Raw genomic sequence first — 23,788 nt, forward strand, 5'->3', positions numbered from 1 at the left:
TTAAATGGGCGCATATGATTATATTACAAACTTGTTTAACTCATTTAATAAACCAAATGTGTTATAAAGCTGTATCAATCTATTTAATTATTTAATTTTATATATATATATCTAAATTATTATAAAAAAACTTTTAAAAATAAATGAGATTATTTTCGTTAAAGATTTTTATTGTTATTATTTTTTTTTATGATAGGGGTGTCCGGGCCAACTTATATGCACTTCAACTAATCATTCGGGACTTAAAACTATCGATCGGGTAAGAGCTCCAGTGATTATCCCTATTAGTAACCGAAAAGAGAATCGAATTCATGATCTCTTGAGTAATACACTCAAGAATTCCTATCAAACCACTCGGTCATTCAGATGTAGTTTTTATTATTATTATCGTTGTAGCCTCTAAAGAAAAAAAGGTCAATGTATTAAACAAAATAAGATCTAGATTTTCAAAAGAAAATTGATATGAATTAGAAGAATATTACCCATAATTTATTTTTTCTAATTGGTAATGATATGTAAAATGAAATGTTAAATTGAAATATCAAAGTCATAAATGTGTGTGGTTGAGGAGCTTGAAGGTTTAACAGTAGAAAATTTACAATCATTTTTGTTTTAATAAATGAGTATAGAATAATACAAACTCATATCAATATAGAATTGACTTTCTCATATGATGAAAAGATTATTCTACGATATCATTGATTTTCTATAAGCAATCTTCATAAATAAATATTTTTCACCTCTCCCCTTGTGGCCGGATGACAAACCCTTCAGATACTGAAGTTAACTATACTAAAAAAATCTTACTCATTTGTGAAGTATCTACCATATTTGTACAATGACTTTGATTTATAACCCTCGTAGGGTGCTCCGTGGCAAAGGTATGTTTCAAGCCATCAGAAATTCTTTCTTTCTTCGTTTCTCTCCGGCGATTGTCTCACTACCCCGGTAACCAAATTTTGTGGTTTTTTTGCATAGAATTTAAGGCAATATCAGTCCACTTGCACGGCTGCAGCTTCTTACTGTTCTTGATATATTTGAAAAAGTAGAATGTTTTATTCACATTAACATGAAGAGTGTACAATGCATAAGTAGAGGATTAAGCAAATAAAATACAAACATGAAGAGCCAAGCACAGGAACAAACATTTAAGCATCAATATTTTGTTTTCATTTTCCCCGCTTGACGATTCATTCCCAGCCTTGAACACACTGGATTTGGGAGCAGAACTTTCGGTTGAATGTGGTTGCCTTGGCAGGGTTGAACTGTTATCGACTGTTCTTGGGTTCAAGGGAAGATGCATCTCGTGTGGAGGCGGAGGTAGAAGCACATTTTTAGGGGGAAAAGAAGGCTGTGTCCGCTCCTTGGGGCTAGCTGGTGGAAGCACTATTGGCATTGGAGCTAGAACTTCAAGTGAAAATTGCAGAAAATTCCTATTAGTATATAGTATATTCAAGAAGGGGAAAATGAGGGGTTAAATTTCAGCATTACCTCGACATAGAGTCAAAGGAGGCACAGAGATGAAGCAATTTGAAAATGGCAATAAAATTGGAGCGTTTAAAAGAGGAATATTGGATGATGCCAACACCGAGCACAAACAGCTATACCCGGCTTGGACAACTTGAGTAAGGGGTTTGCAGCAAATTTCAATGGAAGATTTATTGCCTTGATTCAAGCATTGTAGCAGATTGATACCCTCAATAGGGCACCCTGGAATTTGGCTGTTGATCTTTGGGATTAAAGCACAGAGCTCCAAGACTAGAATACAAGCAAGTTTGGTTGAATCTACTCCCTTTAATTTCATGATGCAAATGTAAATTGACTTAATAATCACTGCAGATATATATCTGCCTTGTGCAATAGGGGTGCGTTTGGCATGTTTTAGAGCATTCACAAATCTTTCCTACAACGCCCTTATAATTCTTTCTTCTTCTTTAAACTTATTTTTGATAGGCATCTTTTCTAGGGATAATAATCAGCAACAGCAATTCCTCAAATCTACAAGAACCTTTTCTCTTTTCTTCTGGTGATTTCAGTAACAGTGTTACATTTTCATGTCTCAAGAGTCCTCAAAAACATCATAAAATACTTATTTTCCAAATTGAACTTAAAGGGTAATATTAATGTTGAAAAACAATAAAGAAAAGAAAAAGCATGATTAAGGGTTGGTGGATTGGGATCAGTCATGCAGATTGAGAGAAGTCATGAACTGTGAAGGTACAATCAACAACAATTTCTTAACAGATTAGGAGGCTTCAATTTGATGACTGGGGGCATGAGTATGGAATGAAATGGAAAGGGTTGAATCTTCATGAGCCCATTTCTAGTCATGTAATGAGTTTGTTCTAGAATTTTGGTCCTGAATTAAATTATTTATGAAATAATATTACACGTACAAATATCGTATACAAGAATTTGCAAAAAAGTCGATAATATTTGGCGTATTATATTGATATTGATTGACCAAAGTTCAATAGTCTAACCATTACTCAAAAAATTACTTGAGGTGCGTGCACGTTGACACTCCCATGATAAAAAAAAAAAAAAAAAGTTCAATAGTCTAATAACAATTTTATCTGCAAAATCATAACTAATGGCCAAGGTGAACAATTAAAAAACCATTTATAAAGAATTCCGAGATCTTATTAGGAATCCATAATCTGTCACAAACAGTAAAAAAGCTTCTTCATATATAAAATAAATAGATAACTATTTCAGATCATACTTACAAGCAATGTAACAAAACTACAAGCATATTTAATAAATAATCACTCAATATGGAATTTGAGCTAGCCCAAACAATAATCACACACCAAAAGAATATTTCTCAATGTTTTAAGTACATAAAAGGAGCTGCAAAGGCAGAGACCTAGTAGTACTTCATAATTAAAAATCCTACTGCAAATAGCAGAAGAGATGGTGAGAAATTATAGGAGGGCATGGCAGCTGATGGTGGAGTCAGAACAGGACGGCTCCCCGGAGTCACAGTGGGGGCTGTAGGATCCACATCTGTCGATGGTGGAGTTAATGTTGGTGTTGTGTCTGATTCTGGTGCTGTAGCAGATGGTGTAGGCTCAGGAACAACAGTACCTGCAGAGACAAATCAATACTTTTAATATAAATAAAAAGGAAACTTCAGAAACACTAAACACTCAAAAGGGTAAATTAATTGTGCCAAGGAAAAGCCATAGCTGTGATTATTGTACTTAAAGAGGTAGAAGTTTACCTGTTGGACTTGCAGATGGTGGTGCTCCAAATGAGGAAGGACCTGCAAATTAGTAACCAAAATGAATAAGCCTATTTGATTCACCAAGACAATTTTTAATTTGCAGAACATTTTGATTATGTGGTCTTTTATAAGTATCAAAATGAATTATAGAAGATACCTGGAGCAGGAATAGGTGCACCAGTGGCTGCAAGCAAAGAAAAATTTACATTAGCATTTTGTTGGTATTAAAAAGGGGTCTAAAAATAAACCTTTGAACTCAATTAATATGTAAGAAAATTACATTTGCATTGAAGAGGGACACCAGGCATGTTACAAGCTCGGGGGAGAGAGATGGCCAAGGTTCGGTTGATGGGTAGCTGGAGTGGGATATTTCCTGTTACAATGAGGCAGGTACAGTCCATGCTATTACTTGTAAGCGACTTGAGTGCATTGCAACAATCGGCAGTCGGCGAAGTACCATTGGTGGTACTATTCGTCAGGAAATTCATACAAGGGCTGAAGCTAGAAATCAGTGAAGCCGTGCAGGGCGTAGCCACCTGCCCATAAACAGGCAAGATGAGGACCACAAAAGCTAAGCCCAGAAATGGAAGTGAGCGTTGGAAGGACAAGGAGAACTCCATGATTACTTTATGTGGAATGTAAAAGGATGTCGAAAAGAAGTAAAGTGATTTGATTGTTGGAGTTGTGGTGATTGGAAAAGAGAAGAATGAAGGAATTTATAGATGAAAGAGTTTAGGTTGGAGAGGGTGGAGGGAAACATAGGTGGATTTCAAGTTGGTCTGGAGCTCAACTACCTTAACTAATTTTGTGACAAAGGAGGTTGAGCAGTTAGCCATGTGGCTGAGCTTCGGGACCCCGTATTGACCTTTAACTAAAATGATTGCTGTGTGATTATGTGATTGGCAGATTGGTGAAGGTCAAAAGGTTCTTGATGATTCAGCCAATGGCGGCGTTCTGGTATCAAAAGGTTTGCAAGTTTGTTTAGAACTAATCTCATTCTTAATTGCTTATCAAATTAAATAAGTAAATCTTTTGGTAAAGCATTAGGCATTGCTTTAAAAAAAATAAAATAAAGGAAAAAAAAAAACTTAACCAAAATATATATTATAATAATATGTTTGAATGAGCTTAACAAAATAACTAGACCATAATTAGTGAAATTTTCTTGAAATTACAATAAAACAGATTAGAAAAGAACTTGAAAATAAAAATTTTTAATTTACCACTTTCTCTATTATTTTCAACCATCAAGCCCAGTTTGACACCAAACTAGATCGTTATCGGTATTTCACCGCAAACAACTGAAACTGCACCCACTTCAATGGTGATAAATAAAGATACAAAATAAATTACATTTTTGACATCTTAAATAGCGAACGGGTGTGACAATCGGAATTCTACAGTTGATTTTTGTAAGGATGTGACCATTGACAACTATTAGACCCGCAAGCAAAAACAGAGAAGGAAGGATGAACGTAAAGTCCTTGATATCGATGTGGTGCTAACCGTAAGCACTCTGATGCTCAAATCAGCATGATTGAAAGAGACTTAAGTAAGCATGAAGAATGATTAACTCATAGAATGGGTTGGCCGTAGAGCGGACTAACTTATAGAATGAGCACCTTGTAGAGTGGACCTTCTAGGAGATGAGTTTTGATGTAGAGCCAACCGTTTGTGGGCCATGGTGTACAGCCAATTGCAATTGGGTCTGATTTGGGCCTGATCTAAGCCCAAAAACGGATTTTGCCCATACAGCAGGGAATGAAGAAATAGGTGGAGTCCTGAGAACACACTATAATATTAATTCAAGGATATATCATTAGGATACAACTTTTCAACTTTATCAATGAGAGGATAGAAATTATAATTTGTTCAATTAGGGGACACCTAAGGCCATTAACTTTAACGAAAAAGATGAAATGACTTAGATGCCTTGATTTTTGTTTAAAGTGAATTTAGTCCTTAAAACCTAAATTTTAAAAATTCCAAAAAACTAAAAAAAAAAAAACCAATTTTTTTTCAAAGGAAATGAAAAAAAAAAAAAGATTAAGAAATTTAAAACTAAAAGAAAATTTAATAAAAAAATATATATTATTTTGTAAAACGGATAATTTAATTTTTTATTTTAGTTTTTTAATTTGATGATTATTTATTTGTGAAAAAGGATAATTTAATTTGTTCAGTTGCATCTTTACCCTTATATAAAGTTAATCTAACCCTAAGTAATGTTCATTGTCCCTTAATTGAATAATTTATAATTTCTGTCCTCCTATGATAAAATCTGAAAAGTTTGTACCCTAAAAGAAATATCTCTTTATTCACTTAGACTTACAGATCTTAGACTTGTATTCACTTTAGATCTTATAATGCCAATAAAGCTTGTTTGATAGAGTTACCTTTATTTTGCCACCTTAGTTTTGCCGAATCAGTAGATGGTACCCCTTGAATGCCCAAACTGCAAATACACACCCAAAAGCAACCCCATTTCCAACTTATCTAAGACCTAGATACCCTTGACCATTTAAGTAATTACTAAAAAGGTTTGACTCTTTGACTTTAGGGTTAAATTTTTGGACGTGGCAAACGGTAGGTTTAAGGTTTCAATGAAGGGATATTGACCGTTATGCTTCTATCATCACCTTTTTTTAACAGAGCCTGCGAATCTGGTGTTTTATGAGAACTCGATTTCCATTAACAGAGTTGCATTTTTTTGTGTATATTGTAGTTTAGACATTTAAAGTGTACCAACTTGTGTATTCGGCAAAGCTAGGGCCGGAAAATGTAAATAACTTTTGAATATTTGCTAAACCCATTAAAGTATCACCCTCACCTTGCCAATTAGAAGGTGAGTCCTCACAAGACTGAACCCATACGACAGACATTTCGTTATTCTAGTTATATAGATATATTAATTTAAGAGAGAAAATCAAAATGAGGATACATGTTTATAAAAACAATTAAAACAGTACACAGGTTTTCAGAAAGAAAAAAAAAATTACTGTATAAAACGTCTAATTTAATTTTATAAAGGTTCTCATTTTTTTGTTAATTAAATGATCTAATACAGTTAACTGTCTTTTTTTTTTTTTTTTTTTTTTTTGTCTTTAAGAAACTTGTTTTACAAATATATGTCTTCATTTTGATTTTCTTACCTAGGCACCATTTATAACAAAGAAATTATAAACAAATGTTAATTTATGAGATAATATGGTAAGAGTATTCTAGGAACAGCTCATGCAAGCTTTAGTTACAAAGAAGCTGCACAGATTGAAGAATTTTTGGCTAGGTTTCGGATATCAGCGAAATGCCAATGATGTTGATAACGCGATAGCAAGCTTCTATCCCCACGAGAATGATTTAACTATGTATGAGCCAAAAATCATATTGGACGATTATCAGGCCCAATAACATACACAAGTTTCAAAGTGAGGTAATTCGTTGAGATGAATGAGTGAAATTGATTCCGGCATACATGAGGCCAAAGATGCCTAAACTTGTCTTTGCTTTAGTTCAATCTCGAATGAAATTTGATCACAAAGGAGAGGAGATTCTACCAATGAAATTTGGTTCCACCCTAAGGAAACTCACACTAATCCGAGATCTCCACTTGCCTAAACAGGCCAGAGAAGAGAAACAATGGCATCCGTTCACATCTCCTCTCCAATGTTTGACAGGAATGAAAAACAAGTAATTCTTAAATTGCTTATATGAAGTTAGGTTACTGACTGCCCTGTCCAAAACATACAAAGGTCAATCTCCAATCCCAGGTGCTCGCCGCATAAACTTGCACCAGCATGCATGCCTTTGAAGCGATAGGATAATTTATTTATTTATTTATTTTAAATCTTGCCTATCTACTATTGGTATTTTTATTTAAAATTTTCTTTTAAATTTAGTTTATAGAGTAAACAATTTTTTTCCCAACCCAAGGTTTGCCTCAATGACCATTTCCACCCAAAAAGTTTCAAAATACCACTTCCTCATCCAAAGTTTATATTCTGTTACTACTCAAAATACACTTTGCTTTTTCAGTCGGCGTTCGGCGAGTTACCATAAGCCAAGGTAAGAGGGGTTTTGTAGAGTGGAGGCCTGTGGATCAAATGGTGGTGACCGATTGAATATTCGCCGTCGAAATCAGTTGAAAATCAGCTAAGAATAAGAAACCCTAGCTTTAAGCTGGACGACAATTGACTAGAAATCAAGTGCCAGAATTAGAGGAGCTTTGTAGAGAGGAGATCAGAGGTTCAAATGGTGATGACGGAGAGAAATTTCACCGTTGGAATTGACCAGAATCAGCTTTAAGTAGTAATGGAATATTAATTTTGGGTGAGAAAGTGGTATTTTGAAACTTTTTGGGTCGAAAAATGCCATTAAGGAAAACCTTGGGTGGGAAAAAGTCGTTTACTCTAGTTTATATTCATATATGAAATTTATGAACTGCATTTTAAGAGTCTTAGAACATTAAATGTCCCTCTTCTTTCCAATAGAAATGACTTTTTTTATATAGTTTAAAAATAAAAGTCCTATGAACCATTAAATCTCTATTATATATTACAAATCTTACCTCATAGGGCCTGTTATTGTTCACCAAATAAGCCTCAATTGGCAAGGTCTTCATTCCATATAAATATCATCAATCGCCCTAGCGAAAATTCCAGCTCAGAAACTGCAATATTTTCGAACATTGCATGGCTTCAACAGGGATGGGTTTATTGATGGTCCTAGTGACCCTGTTCTCATTCTGGGCAGCTACCAGGGCTCAATCGGATTGCACCAATGTGATAATCACCCTCGCCCCGTGCCTCAATTATGTGAGCGGCAGCTCTTCCACCCCATCCCCTTCTTGCTGCTCACAACTAGCTAGCGTTGTCAAGTCTAACCCCCGGTGCCTTTGCACCGTGCTGAACGGCGGCGGCTCGTCATTTGGTGTTTCAATCAATGAGACGCTGGCTCTAGCGCTCCCTGGTGCTTGCAATGTGGAAACTCCACCTGTTAGCCGATGCAATGGTAAGAGTAAATGTGCACATCACAAAATGTTAGTTAACATTAGGCTGTTTAATTTAGTGTTTGATGCTTTAATTTTGGGCAGCTGCTGCTGACGGACCTCTAACGTCTTCTTTTGTTTCTCCAGAGGGTTCCCCGGAAACTTCCCCGAGTGATACTACTTCAGGTAATTAGATAAACTTCACTTAAAAACTCACTCCATTATAAGTAGCAAGAAATTATAATTTAAAATGTCGTTGTGTGAATTGGATGCAGGAACCGGCTCGAAAGTAGTTCCATCAAATGCTGTGAGTGGGAGTGCTTCCAATACTGAGATCATAAACACGCCCCGTCGACTTGTGCTCATCTTAGCTGTGTTTATGGTTCCATTCGCATTAACAGCGAGCAGTTTCTGAGTTCCCTCTGAGCTCATAATACTATTTAAAATTTGTCAGTTTCTGAGTTCCCATAGCTGCACTGTACGTCAGCTCTCTGGTTAAAGTCTGTGTGGTTTGCTTAATATATAAGTTATGAGTGAGATTTTACAAGCTTCCCTTTGGTGTGTGTTATGGGATGTAAGACTTGTTTCAATCTATTATTAATAAATAATCATAACTATTTTAGTTAAGGGTGATCTTCCATATTACACGATCTATATATCAAATCCACCGAAGTTCATGTTGGAACAAATTGCTTAAAATATGACTATTCAGCGCTTTGTTGGTGCTCAGAAAATGGCACTCAGAAAACTTATTAAGGTTCAGAAGATTCGATGAAGTGTTTGATGCTGTTTAATCAACTAATTTCAATTCACATTATAGAAATAAAATAAATGAAGATTGGGACTCGTGAATGTAAACATGCCCTTTAAATTCATTGAAATTTCTTGGGTTTAAAGCAAATAGAGAAAGTGTTTTACAAACTACTTGGCGTTTCGTTTACATAGAAAGACGCAGTAGATAATTCTATTTGGGAGTAAACGACTTTTTCTTATCCAAATAATGGTTTAATGTCAGTTTTTCACTTGTAGATTTTTAAAATATCATTTTATTATCTAAATTTATATTTCGTTTTTGATTTCGGCATCGTTGTGATCCTACACCACTGCCATTCTCTTCTCTCATAGTGACCCCTCAAACCTTACTCACCACGCTAACTATGTCAATCAGTAGCAATCGAGCGATTAAGGTTTGTGCAACCGCCCCTTCTAAATCAAATTCCGATTAATTTTAACCACCAAAATCCAACTTTCTATCACCAAAAGACTTATGAGTCTCCCCTCTTCAAAAGTCCTAACAGTTTGGATCAAGTTTATTCTCTATTCACTGTTAGAATATAAATTTGGATAGTAAAATGGTATTTTAAAAGTTTATAGGTGAGAAAAAGTCGTAAACTCTTTTGTTTGGTAGTTAATAAATATTTTGTCCTGCTTTAGAGATGCAACAAATTAAGGACTAGCCGTCCCAAACCCAATCCACCGTGAGGAAGGCGAGCAAAAAGTACACCTTCCACTAGTTTTATCCATTAATTGTACTAATGAAAATTTGCAGTCCATTACCTTAACAAACAAACATTCGCATATAGTTTCTAAATTGATGAAAATGTTTTAATTTTTCTTAAATTGATCATTAACTTGTATTGATTGTGGGTTCTTAAATTGATCATGAATTTCTATAAGAAAATATTTCGAGTAAAAACATTCTTTTTGGAGAAGCTGTTATGCCTAATTTCCTAACGGTAAGATTCGTGCCATGCGTCTGCAAGGTGTATCAAAGCTTAGCGGTCAGGATCATCCCACGTGTTGTCCCACCAACACTTACCTTCTCTTACAAGGTGATTACTGTCATAAGCATGAGTTAGTCTATCATTAGCATGACTCGGTATGTCACAAGCATGAAGATTATTGACTCAGATCCTAATTAAGGGGATTACGCGTGCAAGCAATCTTGTAATACCCACTCTCAACCACTGTCAGACGAACCAAGTATAAAAAGAGCTTATGGCCTCCGTGTAGGATGATTCTAGTTTTAGTAAAGTTCAAGAGGAAAACACACTCATACATGTAAAAGATCGTTAAGTGAGAGGTCATAAGAGTTAAATGTCCTCCATTTAGCTCGCATTCATTTCCCTTGTAATCTCTCTTGATCTTGTAACACCTCTAAGTAATAACATAACAGTGGATGTATGTTTGGTCTTGATACAGTCAAACCATTATAAAAATCTCTTTCATTTTTAGTTGTTTACGTCGTTTTATCGATCTCGTTGGTTACTAGTAACCACGCACACATCTTATCTGGCTTCTCCCAAGGTCGACTAGATATCTCTTGTTGGTACAAATTTTCACTTCATCGAAGCCTTATGAAACAACAAAATGATTTGATATATTTTTAATATGTTAATCAAACATCATAAATAAATTAGTACACATAATAAGTAAAGTGGGCTAATAATTTTTTTTGTGAAAGATCAGAAGCAGGCATATCTTTCTGAAGAAAGAAGCACAGCATTATTCTCCTTAATTTTCATGGGAATTTCCTGCTTTCTTATTATGAGTTGATTAGTATTTTTAAAAGATAAAATACAAAAGACAGATTCCACAAAAAGCTGGAGTCAGAGACACGTTATGCTTTCTTGTTACAAGTTTTTCTAAGTTAACAACTGGAACCTTCAAAACTCTTCTTGGTTCCAAGTCCTCAGCACAACACAATAAGACCAGTCAATAAACAGAAGTTGGTCACCCAGACAACGTAACCGGCTTCCAAATTTTCCTAATAAGCCACGCAACTAGTTTCCAAAAGTCTCCAGGTTTGAACATACCTCAAGCTCCAATATTTTACAATTGACCTAAGAAAAATATTTGAGAGTAGGAGAAGTTGGTCACCTGCGTAGTTCAATCTGTATTTGTCTTCTCTTACCGTAATCTACCTATATAAACTTCACCCTTCTCTTCTCTCTCCACAAGACTAATTTAACTCCAGAATTTTAAGAAGATCTCCACATTCACAGGCATTTCCGGGTTCAATCGAAAAGAAGGCATAATGGCAAACAGGAGTTTAGAGATGGGTCTGATCCTGGTTCTAGTTACCATGTTCTGGGCAGGGGCCAGAGCTCAGTCAAGTTGTACAAATGTGTTGATCAGCTTGTCGCCGTGTCTCAATTACATAACAGGGAACTCTTCAACCCCTTCTTCTCAATGCTGCACACAGCTTGCTAGTGTTGTCCGATCATCACCTCAGTGCTTGTGTCAGGTTCTTAATGGTGGTGGCTCATCTCTGGGGATTGATGTCAACCAGACTCAGGCTCTAGCTTTGCCCAATGCTTGCAATGTTCAGACTCCACCTACCAGCAGTTGTAATGGTAAGAAAGCAATTGAAAATTTTTCAATAAAAATAAGATGCTTAAAATCTCGTTAATCAAAGATCATTATGTTCTTCCCCTAACAACAACCCCTTGTCTGTTCCAGCCGACGCTCCAGCAGGATCACCAGAATCTTCCAGCACAGTTCCAGGTACTGCCTCACTTCTATATCGTTCTACTAATGTCTTTTCTGATATGTAAATCGAGCACTAAAACAGGACAAAGTTGAGGAAGGAACAGATTTTATTATTTCTTTTTTTTTTTTTTTTTAGTTTCTCAACATAAAAGATCTTACTCTGTACTTTTGGTCTAACAAAACATAATGATATTTATTCGGGTACAGGATCTAAAACTGTACCAGCAACAGAAGGAGGACCCTCATCAGATGGAAGTTCGATCAAGTTGTCATTCTCTCTGCTCGTCTTCCTGCTCTTTGCAGCATCATACAGTTCAATCTTCACGACATACTGATTCCATTACCTCCACAACCAACATACTTTAGTGATTACAATTATTATTGTATTCTTTATTAATATCGAGTTTCCTCTTGGTTGAGGTTTTATGTCATAATTATTTCGCAACCCTCTTCAGGGTTGGTGTCATTTTGTATTACTGAAGAGATTTCTAGATCTCTTCCCCTCTCAATAAAAATATTATTTGGTTGGCTTCAACAGATCAAGCATTTGTTAACATATATCGCTTCAAGGTCAAACAAGAACCAGTCAGCAAAAGGACAACAATATTAATATATAGCATTACGGTTCGTTACCGAACAGATACACCAAACAAAAAAAAAAAAAAAAAAATTACTATCAAATGTTATTTTTTATCATAAACTTGCATCAAAAGAATATATAGAGAATCAACATTGTGCTGTACAATCTCTGACCCAATACAGGATCCATTCAAATAGGATGACATTCAACAGATGAAGAACAGTATTCCGGGAACCCTGCCCTTGGCATCCTTCACATTCTTCAGAACGACCACACATGTTCATAACTATCCTGGAAGATGTAATAAACATAACACTCATATGGTGTAAATTTAAAATTGAAATTTCTAGATTTACAGTCATATGTGCATGGGGAGCAAGTTAAAAACTGAAATTGGATTAAAAAAAAATAATAATAAAAAAAAAAAATTGAACTTCTGAGTTCTGACTATAACATGGTGATGAACCAATTGAAAGCTAACAAAAATAGGGAATTTAATTTACTAGAACAAGTTATGAAAGATGCAAAGCAATAATAATAGAACAAAAAATTTAACAGTACGATAACTCACCCTTAATACATAGGTTTACTGTATGATAGATTATCCAACATCTTGATTTACACAGGAGTCCTACAATGTATTTGCAGAATTAAGTCAGCAAAGAAATGTCTGATCCACATCAAAAAGTCACAAAAAGGATTGTATATTATTTGGTTCGCAAGAAAGTTAACTTCTTGTAAGCCAGGATTGTGCTCCACTATCAACTGTAGTGAAATGTTGTCTACAATCATTAACCTAAGTCCAACAAGGAAGTAGCTCCGAAGAAGGAGATTAAAATAAGTTTAGCTACAGCTACTGGCAAATATTCTACTCAATTTAGCAGCATAGTAGATCTGGTTTACACTGTTACACGGCGGCACCAAAAATTAATCAAAATCTTGGTTCATTTCTGATAAATCCTCCCTAATCGAACAATTAACCACTTGATCAGTCAGTAAAAAGACAACAGGATCAGAAATAGTCTGAATGTTTTCTGCTAACTAATCAGTAGAGCACAGTAAGGGACTGAGTAGTGATGACTTCTGGTTTAGACTGCTGCAAGCAAGATTTCGTTTCGGTTAACCCAGGATTCACTGTCAAATCAAGAGTGATCCGCCATTCAGCCAGTTTGGGCCATGGAGCAAAACTGTGGCTGAATCTGGGATACTATGATTTGTATGACGAGGACTTAAATTTTTCTGAATCATTTAACATTCTTAATCTGCTTGTACAGGAAGAAGGAACTCAACTCTCGAAAAGCAGCTTCATCCCCACTTTTAGGTGTCGACTCCATGGGCTCCATTTCAAAAATCCAGTGAATTAAAGTAAAGCAGAAATTATCACACCCCAGCAAATAACTTGCCAACTTTAGTTACATTTTCCATTAAATCCATGGGAATATACACAGCTACATAAGGTATTCTAGTGATGAAAAAACCAAACAGTCAACCAGGGCTTTGTTTTAGCATAGTCTTTTAGGTGTTTGAACTTCCACCTTTGATTCTGAACATAAATTCTTTTGATTAAGAATCAGCTGCAACAAACTGACTACCAAGCTACACATTAACTCTTCAAAACAAGCTTATCATATTTTGTTCCTAAACAAAAACCCTATTCACAGGATAAACAAGACAAAATTTTGTTGAAAATATATGAACCGTTTCTTAAGTGATTTATGCTTTAATAATAGTATGTGCACTAACCATTTTGTACTAATCCAAGTATTAACATTGAAAATTAAAAAATTTTTTTTTTTTTGGGAGGAATTTCAAATTTTCAATGTTAGTACTTGGATTAGTACAAATAGTTAGTGCACATAACATTGCCCTTTATGCTTTGACTAAAAAGAGATGGGGAGAAACTGTAGAACCATTTATAACCTCAAAGGCTCAACTCACTAAAAGTTGAACAGAGTTGAAAGCCTCTTATAAGCCAAGCCAAAGTTGCTCTTATTTTCACATCCAACCACATAATAGCATTGATCTTACATATGTTCCAGTCCTAATCTCATCACCTTCTCAGCGATCAAACTGGCGAAAAAATAAAGTAAGTGTATAACAAGTATTTGTATGATAATAATCCACATTAATTGTAAACGTTTTACCACATAACCTAAAAGAGACTAAAGAGTTAAATTTCTGAAAGATTATAACAAATTTCACAGTTACATCAAAAATGTTGGTCACAACTAAGAGACTTTATAGAAGCATACATACAAATATTCTCTCAAACTCTGCACTCTTTAGGAATGAGACCGTGACCGAACAAATTCTTCTAGTCTGTCCCACACCTCTAAAGCCGCAGCTCTGTCTTGGTGTCGCTTGTTCTTGCTAATCTGCACATTTGAGGCATATTTTAACCAGTGCTAGCAAATAATATAACTTGACAAGACACATGAACTCAGTTCTACCCAAGAATACAAACTTTATCACACTACAACAACAATAATTATGCAGCTTAATGGGAAAAATTTACTCACAGAAATAATTTTTTGCATTTATCTTCTCATAGTGACCCCTCAAACCTACTCACCACGCTAACTATGTCAATCAGTAGCAATCGAGCGATTAAGGTTGTGCAACCGCCCCTTCTAAATCAAATTCCGATTAATTTAACCACCAAAATCCAACTTTCTATCACCAAAAGACTTATGAGTCTCCCCTCTTCAAAAGTCCTAACAGTTTGGATCAAGTTTATTCTCTATCACTGTTAGAATATAAATTTGGATAGTAAAATGTATTTTAAAAGTTATAGGTGAGAAAAAGTCGTAAACTCTTTTGTTTGGTAGTTATAAATATTTTGTCCTGTTTAGAGATGCAACAAATTAAGGACTAGCCGTCCCAAACCCAATCCGTGAGGAAGGCGAGCAAAAAGTACACCTTCCACTAGTTTATCCATAATTGTACTAATGAAAATTTGCAGTCCATTACCTTAACAAACAAACATTCATATAGTTTCTAAATTGATGAAATGTTTTAATTTTTTTAAATTGATCATTAACTTGTATTGATTGTGGGTTCTTAAATTGATCATGAATTTTATAAGAAAATATTTCGAGTAAAAACATTCTTTTTGGAGAAGCTGTTATGCTAATTTCCTAACGGTAAGATTCGTGCCATCGTCTGCAAGGTGTATCAAAGCTTAGCGGTCAGGATCATCCACGTGTTGTCCCACAACACTTACCTTCTCTTACAAGGTGATTACTGTCATAAGCATGAGTTAGTCTATCATTAGCATGACTCGGTATGTCACAAGCATGAAGATTATTGACTCAGATCCTAATTAAGGGGATTACGCGTGCAAGAATTTGTAATACCCACTCTCAACCACTGTCAGACGAACCAAGTATAAAAAGATTATGGCCTCCGTGTAGGATGATTCTAGTTTTAGTAAAGTTCAAGGAGAAACACACTCATACATGTAAAAGATCGTTAAGTGAGAGGTCATAGAGTTAAATGTCCTCCATTTAGCTCGCATTCATTTCCCTTGTATCTCTCTTGATCTTGTAACACCTCTAAGTAATAACATAACAGTGGATGTATGTTTGGTCTTGATACAGTCAAACCATATAAAAATCTCTTTCATTTTTAGTTGTTTACGTGTTTATCGATTCGTTGGTTACTAGTAACCACGCACAACATCTTATCTGGCTTCTCCCAAGGTCGACTGATACTCTTGTTGGTAAAATTTTCACTTCATCGAAGCCTTATGAAACAACAAAATGATTTGATATATTTAATAGTTAATCAAACATCATAAATAATAGTACACATAATAAGTAAAGTGGGCTAATAATTTTTTTGTGAAAGATCAGAAGCAGGCATATCTTTCTGAAGAAAGAAGCACAGCATTATTCTCCTTAATTTTCATGGGAATTTCCTGCTTTCTTATTATGAGTTGATTAGATTTTTAAAAGATAAAATACAAAAGACAGATTCCACAAAAAGCTGGAGTCAGAGACACGTTATGCTTTCTTGTTACAAGTTTTTCTAAGTTAACAACTGGAACCTTCAAACTCTTCTGTGTTCCAAGTCCTCAGACACACACAATAAGACCAGTCAATAAACAGAAGTGGTCACCAGAAACCCACGTAACCGGCTTCCAAATTTTCCTAATAAGCCACGCAACTAGTTTCCAAAAGTCTCCAGGTTTGATAAACCTCAAGCTCCAATATTTTACAATTGACCTAAGAAAAATATTTGAGAGTAGGAGAAGTTGGTCACTGCGGTTCAATCTGTATTTGTCTTCTCTTACCGTAATCTACCTATATAAACTTCACCCTTCTCTTCTCTTCCACAAGACTAATTTAACTCCAGAATTTTAAGAAGATCTCCACATTCACAGGATTTCCGGTTCAATCGAAAAGAAGGCATAATGGCAAACAGGAGTTTAGAGATGGGTTGATCCTGGTTCTAGTTACCATGTTCTGGGCAGGGGCCAGAGCTAGTAAGTTGTACAAATGTGTTGATCAGCTTGTCGCCGTGTCTCAATTCATAACAGGGAACTCTTCAACCCCTTCTTCTCAATGCTGACACACCTTGCTAGTGTTGTCCGATCAATCACCTCAGTGCTTGTGTCAGGTTCTTAATGGTGGTGGCTCATCTCTGGGATTGATGTCAACCAGACTCAGGCTCTAGCTTTGCCCAATGCTTGAATGTTCAGACTCCACCTCCAGCAGTTGTAATGGTAAGAAAGCAATTGAAATTTTTTAATAAAAATAAGATGCTTAAAATCTCGGTAATCAAAGATCATTATGTTCTTCCCCTAACAACAACCCCTTGTCTGTTCCAGCCGACGCTCCAGCAGGATCACCAGAACTTCCAGCACAGTTCCAGGTAACTGCCTCACTTCTATATCGTTCTACTAATGTCTTTTCTGATATGTAATCGAGCACTAAAACAGGACAAAGTGAGGAAGGAACAGATTTTATTATTTCTTTTTTTTTTTTTTAGTTTCTCAACATAAAAGATCTTACTCTGTTCTTGGTCTAATAAAAACATAATGATATTTATTCGGGTACAGGATCTAAAACTGTACCAGCAACAAAGGAGGACCCTCATCAGATGGAAGTTCGATCAAGTTGTCATTCTCTATGCTCGTCTTCCTGCTCTTTGCAGCATCATACAGTTCAATCTTCACGACATACTGATTCCATTACCTCCACAACCAATACATTTAGTGATTACAATTATTATTGTATTCTTTATTAATATCGAGTTTCCTCTTGGTTGAGTTTTATGTCATAATATTTCGCAACCCTCTTCAGGGTTGGTTCATTTGTATTACTGAAGAGATTTCTAGATCTCTTCCCCTCTAATAAAAATATTATTGGTTGGCTTCAACAGATCAAGCATTTGTTAACATATATCGCTTCAAGTCAAACAAGAACAGTCAGCAAAAGGACAACAATATTAATATATAGACAGGCCAGAGAAGAGAAACAATGGCATCCGTTCACACCTCCTCTCCAATGTTTGACAGGAATAAAAAACAAGTAATTCTTAAATTGCTTATATGAAGTTAGGTTACTGACTGCCCTGTCCAAAACATACAAAGGTCAATCTCCAATCCCAAGTGCTCGCCGCATAAACTTGCACCAGCATGCATGCATTTGAAGCGATAGGATAATTTATTTATTTTAAATCTTGCCTATCTATTATTGGTATTTTTATTTAAAATTTTCTTTTAAATTTAGTTTATAGAGTAAACATTTTTTTCCTACCCAAGGTTTGCCTCAATGGCCTTCCCACCCAAAAAATTTCAAAATACCACTTTCCCACCCAAAGTTTATATTCCGTTAATACTCAAAATACACTTTACTTTTTCAGTTGACGTTCAGTGAGTTACCATGAGCCAAGGTAAGAGGGGTTTTGTAAAGTGGAGGCCAGTGGATCGAATGGTGATGACAGATTGAATGTTCCCTGTCGAAATCAACCGAAAATCAGCTAAGAACAAAAAACTCTAGCTTTAAGTTAGTCGACAATCGATTATAAATCAAGTGTCAAAGTGAGAGGAGCTTTGTAGAGAGGAGATCGGAGGTTCAAATGGTGGTGACAGAGAGAATATTCTCCATTAAAATTGGCCAGAATCGGCTTTAGGTAGTAACATAATATTAACTTTTGGTGAGAAAGTGGTAATTTGGGTGAGAAAGTCATATTTTGAAACTTTTTGGGTTGGAAATTTCATTAAGGAAAACCTTGGGTGGGAAAAAGTTGTTTACTCTAGTTTATATTCATATATGAAATTTATGAACTGAATTTTAAGAGTCTTAGAACATTAAATGTCCCTCTTCTTTCCAATAGAAATGACTTTTTTTTATATAATTTAAAAATAAAAGTCCTATGAATCATTAAATCTCTATTATATATTACAAATCTTACCTCATAGGGCCTGTTATTGTTCACCAAATAAGCCTCAATTGGCAAGGTCTTCGTTCCATATAAATATCATCAATCGCCCTAGCGAAAATTCCAACTCAGAAACTGCAATATTTTCGAACATTGCATGGCTTCAACAGGGATGGGTTTATTGATGGTCCTAGTGACCCTGTTCTCATTCTGGGCAGCTACCAGGGCTCAATCGGATTGCACCAATGTGATAATCACCCTCGCCCCGTGCCTCAATTATGTGAGCGGCAGCTCTTCCACCCCATCCCCTTCTTGCTGCTCACAACTAGCTAGCGTTGTCAAGTCTAACCCCCGGTGCCTTTGCACCGTGCTGAACGGCGGCGGCTCGTCATTTGGTGTTTCAATCAATGAGACGCTGGCTCTAGCGCTCCCTGGTGCTTGCAATGTGGAAACTCCACCTGTTAGCCGATGCAATGGTAAGAGTAAATGTGCACATCACAAAATGTTAGTTAACATTAGGCTGTTTAATTTAGTGTTTGATGCTTTAATTTTGGGCAGCTGCTGCTGACGGACCTCTAACGTCTTCTTTTGTTTCTCCAGAGGGTTCCCCGGAAACTTCCCCGAGTGATACTACTTCAGGTAATTAGATAAACTTCACTTAAAAACTCACTCCATTATAAGTAGCAAGAAATTATAATTTAAAATGTCGTTGTGTGAATTGGATGCAGGAACCGGCTCGAAAGTAGTTCCATCAAATGCTGTGAGTGGGAGTGCTTCCAATACTGAGATCATAAACACGCCCCGTCGACTTGTGCTCATCTTAGCTGTGTTTATGGTTCCATTCGCATTAACAGCGAGCAGTTTCTGAGTTCCCTCTGAGCTCATAATACTATTTAAAATTTGTCAGTTTCTGAGTTCCCATAGCTGCACTGTACGTCAGCTCTCTGGTTAAAGTCTGTGTGGTTTGCTTAATATATAAGTTATGAGTGAGATTTTACAAGCTTCCCTTTGGTGTGTGTTATGGGATGTAAGACTTGTTTCAATCTATTATTAATAAATAATCATAACTATTTTAGTTAAGGGTGATCTTCCATATTACACGATCTATATATCAAATCCACCGAAGTTCATGTTGGAACAAATTGCTTAAAATATGACTATTCAGCGCTTTGTTGGTGCTCAGAAAATGGCACTCAGAAAACTTATTAAGGTTCAGAAGATTCAATGAAGTGTTTGATGCTGTTTAATCAACTAATTTCAATTCACATTATAGAAATAAAATAAATGAAGATTGGGACTCGTGAATGTAAACATGCTCTTTAAATTCATTGAAATTTCTTGGGTTTAAAGCAAATAGAGAAAGTGTTTTACAAACTACTTAGCGTTTCGTTTACATAGAAAGACGCGGTAGATAATTCTATTTGGGAGTAAACGACTTTTTCCTACCCAAATAATGGTTTAATAACAGTTTTTCACTTACAGACTTTTAAAATACCACTTTATTATTCAAATTTATAATCCGTTTTCGATTTCAGCATCGTTGCGACTCTACACCACCATCATTCTCTTCCTTCATCATCACTTACTAAAACCCCTCAAACTTTACTCATCACGCCGACCATGCCAATCAACAACAATTGAGCGATTAAGGTTTGTGCAACCGCCCATCCCAAATCAAATTCTGATCAATCTCAACCATTAAAATCCAACATTTCACCACCAAAAGACTCATGGGTCTCCCATCTTCAAAAGTCACAATAGTTTAGATCAAGTTTGTTCTCTATTCACCGTCGAAATATAAATTTGGGTAGTAAAATGATACTTTAAAAGTCTATGGGTGGGAAAAAGTCAAAAACTCTTTTATTTGGTAGTTAATAAACAGTTTGTCGTGCTTTAGAGATGCAACAAATTAAGGACTAGCCGTCCCAAACCCAATCCCCGTGAGGAAGGCAAGCAAAAAGTACACCTTCGACTAGTTTTGTCCATTAATGGAACTTATGAAAATTTGTAGTCCATTACCTTAACAAACGAAAATTCGCATATAGTTTCTAAATTGATGAAAATTTTGTAATTTTTCTTAAATTGATCATTAACTTGTATTGATTGTGGGTTCTTAAATTGATCAAAAATTTCTATAAGAAAATATTTCGAGTAAAAAGCATTCTTTTTGGAGAAGCTATTATGCCTAATTTCCTAGCGATCAGATTTGTGCCACATGTCTGCAAGGTGTATCAAAGCTTAGCGGCCAGGATTATCCCACGTGTTGTCCCACCAACGCTTACCTTCTCTTACAAGGTGATTACTATCATAAGCATGAGTTAGTCTACCATTAGCATGACCCAGTATGTCACAAGCATGAAGATTATTGACTCAGATCCTAATTAAGGGGATTACGCGTGCAAGCAATCTTGTAATACCCACTCTCAACCACTGTCAAACGAACCAAGTATAAAAAGAGCTCATGGCCTCCGTTTCAAAGGATGATTCTAGTTTTAGTAAAGTTCAAGAGGAAAATACACTCATACGTGTAAAAGATCGTTAAGAGAGAGGTCATAAGAGTTAAATGTCGTCCATTTAGCTCGCATTCATTTCCCTTGTAATCTCTCTTGATCTTGTAACACCTTTAAGTAATAACATAACAGTGGATGTATGTTTGGTCTTGATACAGTCAAACCACTATAAAAATCTCTTTCATTTTTAGTTATTTACGTCGTTTTATCGACCTCGTTGGTTATTAGTAACCAGACATACATCTTACCTGGCTCCTCCCGAAGTCGACTAGATATCTCTTGTTAGTACAAATTTTCGCATCAACGAAGCCTTATGAAACAACAAAATGATTTGATATATTTTTAACATGTTAATCAAACATCATAAATAAATTAGTATACAAAATAAGTAAAGTGGGCTAATAATTTTTTTTGTGAAAGATCAGAAGCAGGCATATCTTTCGGAAGAAAGAAGCACAGCATTATTCTCCTTAATTTTCATGGGAATTTCCTGCTTTCTTATTATGAGTTGATTAGTATTTTTAAAAGATAAAATACAAAAGACAGATTCCACAAAAAGTTGGAGTCATAGACACGTTATGCTTTCTTGTTACAAGTTTTTCTAAGTTAACAACTGGAACCTTCAAAACTCTTCTTGGTTCCAAGTCCTCAGCACAACACAATAAGACCAGTCAATAAACAGAAGTTGGTCACCCAGACAACGTAACCGGCTTCCAAATTTTCCTAATAAGCCACGCAACTAGTTTCCAAAAGTCTCCAGGTTTGAACATACCTCAAGCTCCAATATTTTACAATTGACCTAAGAAAAATATTTGAGAGTAGGAGAAGTTGGTCACCTGCGTAGTTCAATCTGTATTTGTCTTCTCTTACCGTAATCTACCTATATAAACTTCACCCTTCTCTTCTCTCTCCACAAGACTAATTTAACTCCAGAATTTTAAGAAGATCTCCACATTCACAGGCATTTCCGGGTTCAATCGAAAAGAAGGCATAATGGCAAACAGGAGTTTAGAGATGGGTCTGATCCTGGTTCTAGTTACCATGTTCTGGGCAGGGGCCAGAGCTCAGTCAAGTTGTACAAATGTGTTGATCAGCTTGTCGCCGTGTCTCAATTACATAACAGGGAACTCTTCAACCCCTTCTTCTCAATGCTGCACACAGCTTGCTAGTGTTGTCCGATCATCACCTCAGTGCTTGTGTCAGGTTCTTAATGGTGGTGGCTCATCTCTGGGGATTGATGTCAACCAGACTCAGGCTCTAGCTTTGCCCAATGCTTGCAATGTTCAGACTCCACCTACCAGCAGTTGTAATGGTAAGAAAGCAATTGAAAATTTTTCAATAAAAATAAGATGCTTAAAATCTCGTTAATCAAAGATCATTATGTTCTTCCCCTAACAACAACCCCTTGTCTGTTCCAGCCGACGCTCCAGCAGGATCACCAGAATCTTCCAGCACAGTTCCAGGTACTGCCTCACTTCTATATCGTTCTACTAATGTCTTTTCTGATATGTAAATCGAGCACTAAAACAGGACAAAGTTGAGGAAGGAACAGATTTTATTATTTCTTTTTTTTTTTTTTTTTAGTTTCTCAACATAAAAGATCTTACTCTGTACTTTTGGTCTAACAAAACATAATGATATTTATTCGGGTACAGGATCTAAAACTGTACCAGCAACAGAAGGAGGACCCTCATCAGATGGAAGTTCGATCAAGTTGTCATTCTCTCTGCTCGTCTTCCTGCTCTTTGCAGCATCATACAGTTCAATCTTCACGACATACTGATTCCATTACCTCCACAACCAACATACTTTAGTGATTACAATTATTATTGTATTCTTTATTAATATCGAGTTTCCTCTTGGTTGAGGTTTTATGTCATAATTATTTCGCAACCCTCTTCAGGGTTGGTGTCATTTTGTATTACTGAAGAGATTTCTAGCTCTCTTCCCCTCTCAATAAAAATATTATTTGGTTGGCTTCAACAGATCAAGCATTTGTTAACATATATCGCTTCAAGGTCAAACAAGAACCAGTCAGCAAAAGGACAACAATATTAATATATAGCATTACGGTTCGTTACCGAATAGATGCACCAAACAAAAAAAACAAAAAAAATTAATATCAAATGTTATTTTTTATTATAAACTTGCATCAAAAGAACATCTAGAGAATCAACATTGTGCTGGACAATCTCTGACCCAATACAGGATCCATTCAAATAGGAACAGTATTCCGGGAACCCTGCCCTTGGCATCCTTCACATTCTTCAGAACGACCACACACTTTGCAGGGTCGAAGCTATTAGTACATCAATTTCATGTTCATAGCTATCCTAGAAGATGTAATAAACAGAACACTCATATGGTGTAAATTTAAAATTGAAATTTCTTGATGTACAATCATATGTGCATGGGGAATTTGTGTGTCCTGAAGACAAGCAAGTTAAAAACTGAAATTGGATTAAAAAAAAAAAAAAAAAAAAAAATGAACTTCTGAGTTCTGACTATAACATAGTGATGAACCAATTGAAAGCTAACAAAAATAGGGAATTTAATTTACTAGAACAAGTTATGAAAGATGCAAAGCAATAATAATAGAACAAAAA

General features: G+C 35.7%; 5 protein-coding genes and 1 pseudogene across 7 annotated transcripts; 5 read left to right on the forward strand and 1 right to left on the reverse strand.

The window, feature by feature from the left end:
- Window positions 1–2,673: 2,673 nt before the first annotated feature.
- Window positions 2,674–3,926, reverse strand: LOC116136642 (non-specific lipid transfer protein-like 1). Its single transcript, XM_031422314.1, has 4 exons — window positions 3,510–3,926; window positions 3,387–3,413; window positions 3,227–3,268; window positions 2,674–3,090 (listed from the first exon to the last, which is right to left on the reverse strand). Exons 1-4 carry the CDS (start codon window positions 3,847–3,849, stop codon window positions 2,870–2,872), a joined length of 630 nt encoding a protein of 209 aa, XP_031278174.1. The 5' UTR covers window positions 3,850–3,926; the 3' UTR covers window positions 2,674–2,869.
- Window positions 3,927–7,864: 3,938 nt separating this feature from the next.
- Window positions 7,865–8,840, forward strand: LOC116136669 (non-specific lipid-transfer protein-like protein At2g13820). Of its 2 annotated transcripts, none has more exons than XM_031422343.1 (3): window positions 7,865–8,236; window positions 8,319–8,399; window positions 8,489–8,840. In XM_031422343.1, exons 1-3 carry the CDS (start codon window positions 7,918–7,920, stop codon window positions 8,626–8,628), a joined length of 540 nt encoding a protein of 179 aa, XP_031278203.1. In that variant the 5' UTR covers window positions 7,865–7,917; the 3' UTR covers window positions 8,629–8,840. The 2 variants fall into 2 exon arrangements, with proteins under 2 accessions (XP_031278203.1, XP_031278204.1); XM_031422344.1 differs by having other exon boundaries at window positions 8,361–8,399.
- A 2,312-nt stretch (window positions 8,841–11,152) lies between these two features.
- Window positions 11,153–12,240, forward strand: LOC116136654 (non-specific lipid-transfer protein-like protein At2g13820). Its single transcript, XM_031422326.1, has 3 exons — window positions 11,153–11,569; window positions 11,676–11,720; window positions 11,913–12,240. Exons 1-3 carry the CDS (start codon window positions 11,251–11,253, stop codon window positions 12,038–12,040), a joined length of 492 nt encoding a protein of 163 aa, XP_031278186.1. The 5' UTR covers window positions 11,153–11,250; the 3' UTR covers window positions 12,041–12,240.
- A 3,299-nt stretch (window positions 12,241–15,539) lies between these two features.
- Window positions 15,540–17,514, forward strand: LOC116136547 (annotated as a pseudogene).
- Window positions 17,515–18,811: 1,297 nt separating this feature from the next.
- LOC116136672 (non-specific lipid-transfer protein-like protein At2g13820) lies at window positions 18,812–19,752 on the forward strand. Of its 2 annotated transcripts, none has more exons than XM_031422347.1 (3): window positions 18,812–19,148; window positions 19,231–19,311; window positions 19,401–19,752. In XM_031422347.1, the coding sequence occupies exons 1-3, from the start codon at window positions 18,830–18,832 to the stop codon at window positions 19,538–19,540; spliced, it is 540 nt and encodes a 179-aa protein (XP_031278207.1). In that variant the 5' UTR covers window positions 18,812–18,829; the 3' UTR covers window positions 19,541–19,752. The 2 variants fall into 2 exon arrangements, with proteins under 2 accessions (XP_031278207.1, XP_031278208.1); XM_031422348.1 differs by having other exon boundaries at window positions 19,273–19,311.
- A 2,325-nt stretch (window positions 19,753–22,077) lies between these two features.
- LOC116136624 (non-specific lipid-transfer protein-like protein At2g13820) lies at window positions 22,078–23,133 on the forward strand. Its single transcript, XM_031422295.1, has 3 exons — window positions 22,078–22,494; window positions 22,601–22,645; window positions 22,838–23,133. The coding sequence occupies exons 1-3, from the start codon at window positions 22,176–22,178 to the stop codon at window positions 22,963–22,965; spliced, it is 492 nt and encodes a 163-aa protein (XP_031278155.1). The 5' UTR covers window positions 22,078–22,175; the 3' UTR covers window positions 22,966–23,133.
- Window positions 23,134–23,788: the final 655 nt, after the last annotated feature.

The sequence above is a fragment of the Pistacia vera genome, unplaced genomic scaffold (assembly GCF_008641045.1).
Source record: "Pistacia vera cultivar Batoury unplaced genomic scaffold, PisVer_v2 Contig317, whole genome shotgun sequence".
NCBI classification, from domain to species: Eukaryota; Viridiplantae; Streptophyta; class Magnoliopsida; order Sapindales; family Anacardiaceae; genus Pistacia; species Pistacia vera.

Coding starts and splice junctions, on each gene's coding strand:
- LOC116136624 (XM_031422295.1), top strand. CDS start 22,176: ATGGCAAACAGGAGTTTAGAGATGGGTCTGATCCTGGTTCTAGTTACC. Junction 22,495..22,600: donor ACCTACCAGCAGTTGTAATG/GTAAGAAAGCAA, acceptor TGTCTGTTCCAG/CCGACGCTCCAGCAGGATCA. Junction 22,646..22,837: donor ATCTTCCAGCACAGTTCCAG/GTACTGCCTCAC, acceptor ATTCGGGTACAG/GATCTAAAACTGTACCAGCA.
- LOC116136642 (XM_031422314.1), bottom strand. CDS start 3,849: ATGGAGTTCTCCTTGTCCTTCCAACGCTCACTTCCATTTCTGGGCTTA. Junction 3,414..3,509: donor TGTCCCTCTTCAATGCAAAT/GTAATTTTCTTA, acceptor CTTTGCTTGCAG/CCACTGGTGCACCTATTCCT. Junction 3,269..3,386: donor TGCACCTATTCCTGCTCCAG/GTATCTTCTATA, acceptor ACTAATTTGCAG/GTCCTTCCTCATTTGGAGCA.
- LOC116136672 (XM_031422347.1), top strand. CDS start 18,830: ATGGCTTCAACAGGGATGGGTTTATTGATGGTCCTAGTGACCCTGTTC. Junction 19,149..19,230: donor ACCTGTTAGCCGATGCAATG/GTAAGAGTAAAT, acceptor AATTTTGGGCAG/CTGCTGCTGACGGACCTCTA. Junction 19,312..19,400: donor CCCGAGTGATACTACTTCAG/GTAATTAGATAA, acceptor AATTGGATGCAG/GAACCGGCTCGAAAGTAGTT.
- LOC116136654 (XM_031422326.1), top strand. CDS start 11,251: ATGGCAAACAGGAGTTTAGAGATGGGTCTGATCCTGGTTCTAGTTACC. Junction 11,570..11,675: donor ACCTACCAGCAGTTGTAATG/GTAAGAAAGCAA, acceptor TGTCTGTTCCAG/CCGACGCTCCAGCAGGATCA. Junction 11,721..11,912: donor ATCTTCCAGCACAGTTCCAG/GTACTGCCTCAC, acceptor ATTCGGGTACAG/GATCTAAAACTGTACCAGCA.
- LOC116136669 (XM_031422343.1), top strand. CDS start 7,918: ATGGCTTCAACAGGGATGGGTTTATTGATGGTCCTAGTGACCCTGTTC. Junction 8,237..8,318: donor ACCTGTTAGCCGATGCAATG/GTAAGAGTAAAT, acceptor AATTTTGGGCAG/CTGCTGCTGACGGACCTCTA. Junction 8,400..8,488: donor CCCGAGTGATACTACTTCAG/GTAATTAGATAA, acceptor AATTGGATGCAG/GAACCGGCTCGAAAGTAGTT.